Here is a 13483-nt window from a genome sequence, read left to right as displayed (position 1 = left end):
GGGTTGCTAGGTGTAAGTATGTAGGACTAGTAGCATGCCAAATTTTGTGCTATTGCCATAGAGAATGCATTGGGCGTTTAAGTTAAATAACTCATAAACTACAAAACATAAAAATAAAAAAAAGTTCCAGCATGTGTCTCCACAGTAAGCTGAATAATAAAAAGTGTGAATGGAGTTTCTAGGTGAAAGTGACTTTTGACATGCCTATAGAGCTGCCATTGAGCCCCATGTTAAATGTCTCAAATTTGAAAGCACTATATTTCTAAAACTATGAAACATTTCAAAGATTCCTTTTCAGGCAAACATGTCCACCGTAAGATGAACCTAAGTAGGCTAGAATGGGGTTGCTAGGTGTAAGTATGTAGGACTACTGGACTAGTAGCATGCCAAATTTTGTGCTATTGCCATAGAGAATGCATTGGGCGTTTAAGTTAAATAACTCATAAACTACAAAACATAAAAATAAAAAAAAGTTCCAGCATGTGTCTCCACAGTAAGCTGAATAATAAAAAGTGTGAATGGAGTTTCTAGGTGAAAGTGATTTGACGTGCCAAAATCTGCCATTGAGCCACCATGTTAAAAGTCTCAAATTTGAAAGCACTATATATTTCTAAAACTATGACACCTTTCAAAGATTCCTTTTCAGGCAAACATGTCCACCGTAAGATGAACGTAAGTAGGCTAGAATGTTTGTAATACCAACCAGTTTAAATACCATACCACCACACACATGAAGACAGATAATTCATCTTTATTTGGGTAAAGAATACATCTTGACAGTACAAAAAGAAAGATGCAAAAAATTAATTAATTAATTACTAAAAACAGTCTGATTCAAGTATGAAAACAGTCGGTCTTTAAATGCATAAGTTACAGAGGTTAGGTTTCATTATGGGCACAATGGCCACTTCTAGTCGTAGTGCCAATAATGGTCTAAGCCTTAAACTCTTAAGGGGAGGTGGAGATATGTAGTCTGAAAGAAAATAGCCAGTATGAATCTTTTTATAGTGTAATTCTTAATTAAATAAGGTCTTGTAGCAACTTTCATTCTACAGCAACAAGCAAATGGAACAGGTGCACCTTTAAAAAGGCCTTTTTTCACAAACATTCCTGTCTGTGATAAGGGAAAGCATGTTATGTGCTATGGTCAGAGTGTGTGTGTGCGTGCACACGCGCGCGCACGGATGCGTGGCAACCATGTGTCACAAGATATGGGTCTCAGATGACATATTGCCATCATGTGTATTGTGAAATTTTCCCTACACTTTTCAAGCTTTGTGAAGTAGCAGTCAAACATCTTCTTGTAGTTGTAGGAACCCTGACCACAGGATGTTGTCCCTGAACTGACAGACCTGTTCCACAGCCTTTTTAACAGTGCATGTTTAATAGGAAAGCTCATATATTAAGCTACCAGACTATTGGCATACTAATACAAAGTTAAAAAAAAATAACAAACTGTAGAGGTGGCATAAGTAGTATCATAAAAAGCACAGATAACTACTACAGGGTTATGAGGTTTAGAATGGGTGAGGTGTTTAAGGTCTTTCCATGCCAGGTTGGCTGTATTGTGACAAATACTCAAAGGCCATTAAGAATTAAAGGTCAGTTTTACAACTCAACTGGCATGGCAAACATGCATGGCAATTTCCATTTCGTGGTTAAGAAATAGTTAAGTGTGTTTAACCAATTAAAACCAGTAAAGCATCCATGTAATTTTAGCATTCGCCGTTCAAAAATAGCAGGTCTACAAGCTCACAAAGCTTACATCTGCTTTCTGAAAAATCTTTATAAAGTGTGAGGTATCGGGTCCTAATGGGTTAGTGTGGGGGTTTTGCCGTGTGCATTGCCTCAGACTAAAGATCTTAACTTCGTGGATGTACAAGACAAGTCATGCACAATCTGTAAAAACTTCAGGAAAACAAGTCAATTGGACCACACAAGCAGAGTCAAAGGTCAGCATTCACATTATGGAACACTGTACTTCGCGCCTCGGTACTGTGTTAAAGTGGAATTGTATCAGACTAATGGAAGGGGGGGGGGTGTCAACTGACTTAAATATTGCCCTCCCAGCACTGGGAGGGCAATATTGTCAACATAGGGCAACTGTATGCCCTTAACACTTCATGTGTCCCAAGACTAATATTTATTTAGAATTTATCACAGTGAAGGGCTCAACAATGACATCGTAAACTAGAGAATGACGAATGAGCGGCTTATTGATGTCCTCAAATGGGGTGAAAGACATTGGTCTGGCCTCAGCACACGTTTGGTACCCTGCAGTGCTATCAGTGTGTGCATGTCTCCATCCCAAGACTATCTAGGAGACTTGTTTTAATAAACCAACTGATAGCATCAAAATCAAGCAAGCTTTCATAATTCAAATTACTTAATTACTGAAATAGGAAACCAATTTAACCTCCAAATGTTCCCTTCAATAGTTTTGTGTGGTCCAACTGTTGAATTTGACATTGAATGTGACTTGAATTTAATTGAAATCCCCATAACCTGATTCAATCATATTTCAAATACAGAATGTTGACAACTGAATGCACTCTCCTCAATCCCGATTCCCGACCCAAAAATAATAATAAAATAAACATACTGCTACTTCTCCTTCCCACATTCGCTACATAGATAGCCATCATAGAAGTCCTGTCTTTAAAAAGATTGCTGCACTGCTACTCTTCTGCTCCACCTTTCAGTGGAATAGTTTGGGGGGGGGGGGGGGGAACCTGCCGTATAGATGCAGGATAGTTACAACAGTGTGAGTTTGGGGGCTCGAGTGTGGACTCCTATAATAGCTACCATTATACAGCTCTACCTGACTTGGGGGTTTAAAAATGGCCAACTACTATATTATGCCAGTGGTTCTCAAAGTGGGGTTCTAGGACCCCCAGGGGTCCTTGAAGAGTTAAAGGGGCATACCACTCATTTTCAACATTGAACTGTCATTAATATACCTTAGAGATGTGTGGAAATAATACAAAAGTCCCCCCCCCCCTTCTGTTTAGCCTAGAACTGGAGGTCTAGAACTTGGGCTCATGTAATATATTTTTTAATTAATTTATTTGTAGAACCTGAGCTTCTGGAAGAAACACTTGTTCTTGCCGGTCTTGTACCTCTCCTCAAACTTGAGCTTTGCTTCCCGCCTGGCCTTCCGCTTCAGGGCAGGGTCCCTAAAGACGTCCTTATTGACCACAGTTTTGTCGAGGGGGATGTCAACAGAGTATCTGGTGGGCATAAGGTGATTGTAGTTGAACACCTTCACAAAGGCCTTGATCTTGAACCTCTTGGCAATCTTCTTCTTGCTCATGGATGCGGTCACCTTGCGAGGGTAGCGGTCGATACCTGAGACCAGTGTACCTGTAGGGACGGTCAGATGTGCCATCATCGATGTTCTTCACTATGACGGCCTTAGGCCTGGCGTAGCGTCCAGTGAGAAGCATCACAACCCCGTAGCGTCCAGTGAGGACCATCACCACCAGGTAGCGTCCAGCGAGGACCATCACCACCTTGCCAGGTTTCATGAACTTGCCCATATTGGTGTTGTTCTATGACCACCGCTACCAGGGTCTAGAACTTGGGGTCATGTGATCAGTGACATTACGAAGATGTACTTTGCAAGCCAAAGAGTACAAAGATGTACCCTTGGGCTTGCAAAGTACATCTTCGTAATGTCACTGATCACATGACCCCAAGTTCTAGACCTCCAGTTCTGGGCTACACAGAAGGGGAACTGTTTTATAATTTCCACACAACATTTCTAAGGTATATTAATGATATAGTTCAATGTTGAAAATGAGTGGTCCCCTTTAAGAGCTTTGTAACCGAGTGTACAAATGGAATCACAATGGACCCATTTCCATGTGTGTACACTCAGAGTTAAATGAGGACTTTGCAGTTCAGATTGAGGGTCCCAGAGATGGACATGGTATTAAACTGGGGGTCTTTTGAGAAACAGTTATTATGCCATAGGCTGTGCTGGCTGGCTGGGTGGTGGGGGAGGCGGCGGCGGTGGCGGTTGTGCCGGAGGCGGTGGGGCTGGTTCTTCCGGTGCAGGGGGAGGGGCCGGCGGCGGGTTAGGATTCACCACGACTGAGCTGGGCTCCTTGGCCACCGGGGGGTCCGGGAGAGGGACCGGAGGAGGTACGGAGGTGTTGCTGTTGTCAGAGGAGGAGGTAGGGGTCCCCGTGCTGCTGCTGCTGTTGCTGTTGTCGTTGCTGGGGGTGTTGTCACCCATAGTGGTGCTCTCCCTGGGGGGGTTGCTGGGGGGTGGGCCCGTTTTGTCAGAGGGGGAGGAAGAACGGGGTTCAGACGGCGGGCCAGTGGGTGGAGGCGGTGGTGGTTGTTGTTGTTGTGGGGGTGGTGGTGGTGGAGGAAGAGCCTGCGGTGTGGTGGAGCGCTCAGGAGGCATTGCCTCATCTGTGAGAGGACAGACATGGAGGAAGACGTAGTACAGAGAGACAGGGTGCGTCAGTCGAGCTTACCAATTACCATGGTGATTACAGTTGGGAGCTTTTTCACTAGTTTTTCCCATTTTCAATTCAAATTGAATTAGTTTCAACACCGTTTAAAAAGCATGATAGCTACTCCTAGTCGACTGCTGGACTCTAGATGGCGATGTGAACATCCCCATCTAGTGGCCAACTAAGGAATCACCTCCCACAGAAAAATCTGAAAACACCATTCACTGTGCGTGTGTGTGTGTGTGTGCATGAGTGTGTGTGTGTACTGTATGTATTCATGTAATTGTGCATATATCTACCTGTCTCCATTGGTGTTGGCTTGTCCTCCTCTTTGCTCCCTGAGGTTGAGTTAGCTGCAGCACCAGCATTAGCCATGCTCTGTTCCTGGCTGCTGCTAGCAGCAGCCTTGTTTGCAAGCTCCTGATGTTGCTGCTGATGCTGCTGCTGTTCCTGAGCCTGCTGGGCAGCTTTCTCGGCCTGTTCGGCCGCCTCTCGCTCCCTCTCCTCCGCCCGGCGCCTGGCTGCCTCCTCCGCAGCAGCCATCTCTGCAGCCAGCTTCTCCATGTCCACCTCCACCTTCTGGCTGCAAAGCTGGACACAGATACAATTGGATAAGATTAGAGTAGATCCCACTTGTCCCAGTGGAGAAATTAAACGGTAGCCTCTCAAGATAAATACAAAATTATGCGTTGGGTTTTTCATTCCTTTGGATGGGGGTGGGGGTGGGGAGGGTTTGTATGTATATGTGTATGTGATGTGAATGTTTGTACAGTATGTCTTGTCTTTAAACCTGAAAATGTATAAATAAAATTGTAAAAAAAAAAAAAGAAGTTGGTGAGGGGTGCGTTAAAACGACCGGATTAAGGTTGGTGAGGGGTGCTTTAAAACGACGGATTAAGGTTGGTGAGGGGGCTTTTGGTGTTTTGACCCTTCTGGACGGGAACCCCTTTTGGGGTTCTTGTTGCTATGTACAGTATATAGCAACATAACGTTTTAAACATTTTTAATAAATATTTTCAGTAAACGGGTCAGGATTTAGAAGGGGTTTTTAGAATCGCACTCAGTCCTAAATGGGTTAAGAACTTACTATTGGGAACACTTTAGGGAGTAAATTGTACCCGTTTGAGTTCAGTGTTGAAGGAGTCTGTGGTCTCCAGGAAACGTCTCTTTTTGTCCTGGTGACGATCTTCAATCTGTAGCAGCTCTGCCTCCAGCTTCCTCTGCAATATCAGGCACAAGTGAGAAACAGTGTTTCTTCAAACTAGAGGCGGGGAGTCGTCTTTCCCCCTAGGTTCACCTGGTCAATCAATTTCATGCAAAGTGATATACTACTACAAGGTGGGTATCATGTTAGTTCAAAATAGGTGTTATAAGGGGGTGTGTGTGTGTGTGTGTGACATACCTGGTGAACCATGAGTGACTGGACCTGTCTCTTCAGAACCTGCATGCGAGCAGTAGTCACCACAGAGCGCACATCTGGAACCACAATCTCACTCAGGATGTCGCTGATGAGTCGGTGGTTTCTCTGGAAACGGGCCGCAGCCGTGTGCTTCACCGAAAAACCATCATCATAGTCTGTAGAGGGGAGGAGAAAGGAAAGAGAAATAAATAGAGGACATGGGCTGGTTGGCTCAATTAGGAAGATTTGTTTTTGCTAGAATTGATATTATTTTATCTATAGCTTTATCTCAACTTACTAATACTGATTGAGCAACACAAGGCCATCCACATTCCACACAAAGCACAATAACTAAACTAGAAAGAAAAGTATGTGAGCATTCAAAACTGAAGTTGTCGTTATAGTTCAGTTCAGTTCAGTTCCGTAATGTAATGGCCCCTACAGACTGTAGGAATTTTAAAGTGGTCTGCGAGTCATCAGATCTTTATGTATTTCACACTACAGGAGTCTTTATTTTATTTTATCGACTGTCATTATATCTGTGTGGCTTTCACACTAAACGATTGATAGCAGACTAGGCATCACACACACTGCAGGAGTTCATCAAGATGCAATCCAGACCCGATACATATAGGCTATATCATTTGTTTTTTATTCCAATTCTTTTTGACATCTCACGCACGTGCAGGATGCAGACGAGACCCCCCCTCTCTCTCTCTCTGCGTGCACGCCACACACACAGGAATAGCCAGGCTACACAGGGCAAAATGTTTGTGATAGCGTATAGCCTACATGCGCTATAGAGACAGGACGTTAAATCTTGATTTTCATTAAATAATTCTGTCTCTTTCTGTATGCGTGTAGTGTACAGTACACACACACACACACACAGCGCTATATCTTCTCGCAGAGCCTTTCTCACACAGCGAGCAAAACCTCGGTTTTGATCAAAGCCCCATCTTGTATCAGATCGGGATTAGTCAGCGAGCGCCAAAAATGGTCCCAGACAGCATAATTGGAGCAAATATCGTGCAGTGTGTACGAGCCAAGTGAGCCATAAGTGATTTTTCACAAACTGCTGCATATGAATTAAAGGGAGAGAAACTCACTCCGCTGGTTAACTACTAGTGGACATGAAGAAAGTGAAGCATCATATATGTACCATCAGGGTCCTCAGCCGGCTGGATGCTCATGTAGGGCTCTCCCTTGTCCATACGACTCTGTCTCTGTCTGCTCTCCTCCTCCATTGCCGCCTCGGCACGATTTTTGGCGTTGACATATGCCAGGTAGGCTGGGGAGTTGTGGTAGGCCTTCAGGTTGTCATTGTACTCAATCTGAACAATGGAAGGAAACACATCAGTTATGGGAGGTGGATGAGATAAATAAAGTTTAAAAGTTTGTTTCAACAGATCAATTACTTTTTCCAGACGGTCGAAACTACTACAGACACATGGACTATGTACCTTTCCCTTGCTTGATGCGATACAGAAAAGGGCCCCGTTTCAGTTTCATTTGTACAGCTAGTGTGAGAGTAGATCGGATCAAAATAAACATTTAATCCTCCGAAGTTGTCGGCTATTTTCACATAACTTAACAAGTATACTAACGCAGTCATTAGAATGTCAGTAGTGAAACTGTAACGGATGCAACCTGACGTGATTGAGTCCATACCATGAAAGGCATCGAATTCGGTACTGAGCCCCATTCCCAACTTCATAAAGACAGGCCCGTGAAAGTGTTAGTTAACAATTCCTGGTCTCTGGTCAGGACCTTAACGGCAGCTCACCTTCTCAGCCTCATATTCGTTCAGGTAGTCCTGCTTCTCTTCGTCCGTCAGGTCCCTCCACATCCCTCCGATGATCTTTCCGATCTCCCACAACTTCAGGTCTGGGTTGGATGCCTTCACTTGGTCCCATACCTGACGTACACACACGCAAAAATAGCACATGGTCAGGTCAATACAAGAGGCCTTGCAACCAAATGAAAATCTAAGTTGGGGATCACTACAGGAGAAAGAAGAGGAAAACTGGGAAAATGGTCAGATTTATAGACCAGTAAAAGGAAGGAAGCACGAAAGGAGGTAAACAATACAAGGGAGTGGGCTGAGAACAAGGAGAGGGCAGCAGTGCAAACGAACGGGAGGGGGGGGAGGGCACTAATAATTCACTTCAAACTATCTATCACAACAGAGAGGAAGATGAGATCAACAGGAGAACAGAGAAGGAGGAACGGTGTGTTCCGGTTGAGGACGGCGGTGGTGGTGTCGCGAGACAGCTGTCTCCCAACCTCTAAACCCTATATGACCCTTCACTTCAGGGCCAGACGGACAGGGACCGTGAAACCTTGGGGGTCCGAGGCCAAGGGCACTTGCATTTGTGGAGGGAGGGGGGGGGGGTTAACAAGGGGGGGGCTACCCCCACAAACCTACTACTCGTTTGAGGGGGTGCTGGGGTAGTTGGGAGCTAGGTTGGGTAGGTGGTTGGTTGGTTGGATGGAGTAACTCCATCTGAGACAAGCAGTAAAAGCAGACACCGTGGGTGGGTGTCTTACCTTCCTGCTTACCTTCCGGCTGTACCGCATGTAAGGCATCAGGGGCTTGTCTGGAGGTTTGGGGGGCTTTGGCACAGTGACGCCCGTGGAGTTCTGTAGACAGAGACAGAGAGAGAGAGAGAGAGAGAGAGAGAGAGAGAGAGAGAGAGAGAGAGAGAGAGAGAGAGAGAGAGAGAGAGAGAGCGAGCATTGAGTAAGATGAGAATGGAAGGAAGAGCGAGAGGGGAATGGAGAACAGGGGAGAAACATTCAGAGGATGGGGCAGGGATAGAAAGAAAGAGGGTGATGAAGGGAGAGAAAGACAACAGTAAATCATGGTTAATTATAAACAAAACATAAAAATAGTACACATAGGCTATGTAGCATTCAAGTTTCCATTGATTAACTAAAGCTATCACTGATTAAATACAATTATTATCACTCAAAAGAAATTAAGTCTCATGGAAACAGAAGGGGATATTTGAGTCATTAAACGATGGCATGGCTTGATCTATTTTCAGTCACACAAACACTAGAATGGGCCAAAACAAAGACGAGATCTTCCAGGTTTGATGGTGCTGGCTCAGACAATACATAACATAGACGCTAAGGGCACACCAGCAGCCATGATGTCAAACTGGTAAAGGCCAAACCATGCTAGATATATGGATTTGATTTGTTGTTGACCTCAAATACCAAAATATACCCAACAACTGAATCATTTAGCCATGCGGATCAGGGGTCCTGATTAGACCGTTCATGTCATTTTCATCTCGACACTGAAAAGCGGTTTCGTCACAGACAAGATGACAGGTAGACGAAGAGGGTCCGTGGCTTATTGAGAGATGGAGGGAGGTGCATGGGAGACTGATGAAAAACATCTGTCAACAGTTGCAGCATTGACGTTAGAACTGGCCATGCAGTGTTGCTAAATCTACTATTGACATGCTGCTGTGCAGTGCTTACAGTCCAAATGACACTAACTGCTTGCTAAATTATTTTAACATTCAAGCAAGTTGCAGCCATATCCCCCCCCCCACCACCACCACCACACACACACACACACAATATGATGTGTGATAAACACCAGCCAATGGCAATTATATTTTGGGTTGCTTATGTATGGACTTATTGATGCAGTGCATTACTTCAAAGCAAGAATAATTGGTTGTTTGATAATGACAAGCTATTATAGAACCATTTTAATTTCACTGCAAAATGTTCCATGGAATATCTTCCATGGCAAATGTACATGAAACTGTGCATGGAGGTGAAGTGGAGCAGAAAGCCACAACAAAGCTACCAGGGTGGTGTATTCCATAATCCATAGACATAGAAAGGTAGACGCCTCGGCTCTGGGGCGTCTATATCTCAGGCGCCATTTCAGGGAAGACAAGCTTCCACGTGCGTCACAGAAGGGGACGTTCGGTAGACCAGTCAATGTAATCGTTTGTTTTCTCATGCCAATAAAGCTCCTTTGAATTGAAAAGCCCCAGAAAAAAAGACGCGCTGTGATTGGCCAGTAGTCACTTTAGGACGTGCCTTCTGCACTTCCGCCTTCCCTGCGATACAGGTCGCTCTTATGAACTGCAGCGGCCAAAGAGGTATCTAGGTTTTTATATCTATGGTATATTCAGCCTCAAACTTTGTGCAAACTTTGACCTGGAAGCTGAAGGTGACCTTTTCCACACACGTTCATGGGGGCACAGCTTCAGCTGCGGACAATTAAAAAAATATGCCCTGATCATCGAGTCAAATTACTGTGACTACTACTTTTGCTGCTCTTGAAGTGTGGCCTATATTGATGTCTTTACTCTATAAACTCTTTTCCCATTTTCATATTCTTGGCCATTTCCTCCTGGTATTTAACTACCATCAACCCCTCATCATTCTCTCTCTCTCTCCTCACACCATCCTATCAGCTCATCACCCACCTCTGCTTTAACCTTTCCATCTATTATTCATGAGCCATCTATTCCCACATAATTTCTTCTCCTTGCATATCACCCCATTTGTCATTCACTGTATTATTAGCTCCTTCTAACAGAATTAAAAAAGGTCCATTCCAGACTAGCTAACCAGCAGCGAGGAGCAAATTTGATTCTGTACAAAATCCACAAGCTGAACTTTAATCAACCATTTACTGAATTAGGTGAGCCAGTGTTAAGACTGGACAATCAAGCTGTTAATCAAATCCCAGTTGTGAATTTCACTCTTCAGAGTATAGCGGAAATGGCTAACAAAATGTGTATTTATTTTAGTGTGTGAAATACGCTTTTGATAGAATTGATACGGTGATATGCCAACGATAGCAACTGCATTTTTTGCCAATGGAATGGGTCTTTAAGAACCACGCCCCACTACCACCTTTTCCTCTTTCCCCTCCCTCTGCTTTTTCCATCCCTCCTTCCATTCATTACCCTGCTGGAACCTGCGGAGCTCCCTCCCAGCCGGAGGTTGTTGTAGGCCAGATGGCTGTAAGGGTTGTAGCCCACAAACCCTGGGGTGGAAGGCATTTGCTGATGGAAGACAAATGAGACAAAACACGAATGAGAAATGGCTCACAAACAAGGAGGGAAGAGGAATAAACATGTAAATAAAAGAAAACAAAAGAATAAACAAGAAATAAACATGAAAAATAAAGTTTGCTTGTTTGTAATGGTTTGCATATGTCATGTCATCATGCAAGGCAAAATAAGCAGGCGACTGGCTGGCTGGCATTCTGGATGAGTGCACAACAAAGTGAACGTTGCAGCTAGGACAGGCTCATGCAGAAAGCTGAAAATGAACAAGGGTTTTGGTTTGAAAGGCGAGGTTTGGAGCCAGCTGCGGCATTACATTTCCGTGTCAATCTTTCATTGTGTTGTGCCCTGCTGCTGAATGCAAGGTTGCAAGGTTGAAAGTCAGCACGTCGAGCATGTTTTCTAGCCTAGCAACATTATAGAAGGAAATAAAATCCAAGATTTAAACACTGTTTGGATTCCACGAACTACAAAAGGTTATTCAGTCTCTGGGTAAATTAACCTCATCCATGTCTGGAACAGTTTTGAAGTGGTGATATGACAGGAAATATGACGGAATACAAAGACGTGAAAGTCTCATGGTGGTGGTGATGATGGGGGGAGGGGGGCTGAAAGAGATTTGTGGCTCACTATATGCAGATTATAGAAGACTGAAAATTAGATAGAAACCGTGGCTTTTAGTCATTATACCCAGATAAGTGCTATGATTCCTGAAAAGCAGTGTGGTGTACTTACTGTTGTGGGAGCAGGGGGAGGGGGAGGGGCATAGGATGGTCGTTCTGCAGGAGAACAAAACATATTTAATTATCCAATCCACCTTATTTATAGAGCAGTGTTGAACCACACACACACACACACACACACATATATATATATATAGTCAACTGTCAAAGGTTGCTTATTTCTGCCTGGTTTAGGCAGTTCCACAATGCAAGCAGTAGTAGTAGTATTACCCATTTGGCTTATACAAGTACAGATCTCAATCTCCATGTAGTCTAAGTCAGTGGTTCCCAAACTGTGGTGTGTGCACGGTGCACCCCTTGTGGTGCACGAGCACCTTCTAGAGGGTGCGCAACATGAAAAGGCTAATGGTGGCGATATGGTTTTATTATGTAAATAATATGAACATACTGTATTATATGGCAAGTATATGCAGAATATAGCCTATGCTGCATATATATGCCATTTTCAGGTTCATATATGTGCATATATATAGGAAATATATATAGCTTATGCAATTTTTATTTACATGTGGGGGGTGCGTCAGCTAGGTCAGGAGGTAACAGGTTGGCCAAAAGGTTTGGGAAGTAAAGTAACGTTCACACAGTAGAGAATAGGTTGACAATTAAGTTGATGAGTTCAAGTAATCATCATTAATATTTCCTCATATGAAACACAGCTACTAAAAAAGGACTAGATGATTTGTAAAATTAAAATGTCTCAGCCTTTTTCATATTGGCAACACTTTAGGATGCTTCTCTTAAATAGCATTTGCACGTTTACTTATACTTACTTGACATCTTGGAAGATGGACTGTATGTAGGCTAGTTTAAGCTATTTCCATCACAGTACTCTGTAATAACAATAATAAACAGGTTAAAACAATCGGACACAGAAAAAGATAACCCTCAGTGATTACCACTTCGGTAATTACAAATAAGACGATAATTTGTAACTATTGATTGATTGAATACTTAATTTACAGTTTGAAAAAAGGTACAGTGGTACGAATTATACAAAAGGTGCTAAAATGATAACACAAAAAGCCTTTTGTGGGACTTTTAAAATGACTTATTTCCATTGTGGTCCTGTGTATTCAGTTAATCGATACATATAAAAGACTAGCTCCAAATATGTCCCCTCACTGAGGGAACATATTGGGGCTAATAAAGACAACAATATGCAAAACGTCCTCTAACACACCCACTGTGTCTTGACAGCATACATGGGAACCAAATGGAAACATACAGGTCAATTTGTTCCCTTTATACACTGCCAGGGAGATTCGTTAAATGTCTCATTCCACTGTGTGTGTGTGTGTAAATGAATGAATTGAGTGTGTATCCTCGAGCATGGCCTACTAGCCAATGGTGGCTAAAACAAAAGGGACTAACGCAGGCGTTGAACTCCCATCTCTTTTTTTTTTAGAGGAATGCATTCAAATGAGCCAAATTTCCCAAAAGACAAGTAACGGAAGTGTCATTTCGACGACGTAGTCCGTCGACATAATACATGTAGCGTTAAATGGAGGTTTATTTGTGCCAAAGGTAAGAGTAGCTACTGCTAGGCTAGCTGGCTACATGCACGAGCAGCGTTAGCTGCTCGATGTTAACCTCGCTTTGAACTACCTGAAGGCAAACACAGTTATTCTGACATAGTAGTACGTCTTAGAATCGGCGCGGTGAGACGACAAGCAGATGCAAATACACAAATGAATATAGTAAATGAAACGTGAATGAATCTACATACTTTATCCCTCCTTTGTTTCCTCGACGCGCCTGTTTGCACTCTGCACTGACTCAATACTGACGGTTTCGGGTTGCCAGGTCGGTATGTCATTATCACCC

General features: G+C 43.5%; 1 protein-coding gene and 1 pseudogene across 3 annotated transcripts; both read right to left on the bottom strand.

Annotated features, from left to right (window-relative positions):
• Positions 1-1194: 1194 nt before the first annotated feature.
• On the bottom strand, positions 1195-3675 carry LOC310868600 (large ribosomal subunit protein eL27-like; annotated as a pseudogene). Its single transcript has one exon. The product of its transcript is annotated as a large ribosomal subunit protein eL27-like (transcript).
• Positions 3676-3683: 8 nt separating this feature from the next.
• On the bottom strand, positions 3684-13440 carry LOC310869704 (SWI/SNF-related matrix-associated actin-dependent regulator of chromatin subfamily E member 1-like). 2 transcript variants are annotated; one of them, XM_083780561.1, is made up of 11 exons: positions 13386-13440; positions 12430-12489; positions 11652-11695; positions 10815-10913; positions 8416-8508; positions 7652-7783; positions 7028-7199; positions 5869-6041; positions 5585-5686; positions 4766-5057; positions 3684-4422 (listed from the first exon to the last, which is right to left on the bottom strand). In XM_083780561.1, the coding sequence occupies exons 2-11, from the start codon at positions 12434-12436 to the stop codon at positions 3965-3967; spliced, it is 1572 nt and encodes a 523-aa protein (XP_083636687.1). In that variant the 5' UTR covers positions 12437-12489; positions 13386-13440; the 3' UTR covers positions 3684-3964. The 2 variants fall into 2 exon arrangements, with proteins under 2 accessions (XP_083636687.1, XP_083636688.1); XM_083780562.1 differs by having other exon boundaries at positions 3686-4422; positions 8428-8508.
• Between the last annotated feature and the right edge of the window lie 43 nt (positions 13441-13483).

The sequence above is a fragment of the Protomyctophum parallelum genome (genome assembly GCF_964188405.1).
Source record: "Protomyctophum parallelum genome assembly, chromosome: 13".
Classification (NCBI taxonomy): domain Eukaryota; kingdom Metazoa; phylum Chordata; class Actinopteri; order Myctophiformes; family Myctophidae; genus Protomyctophum; species Protomyctophum parallelum.
This window is presented reverse-complemented; position numbering and strand designations above follow the sequence as displayed.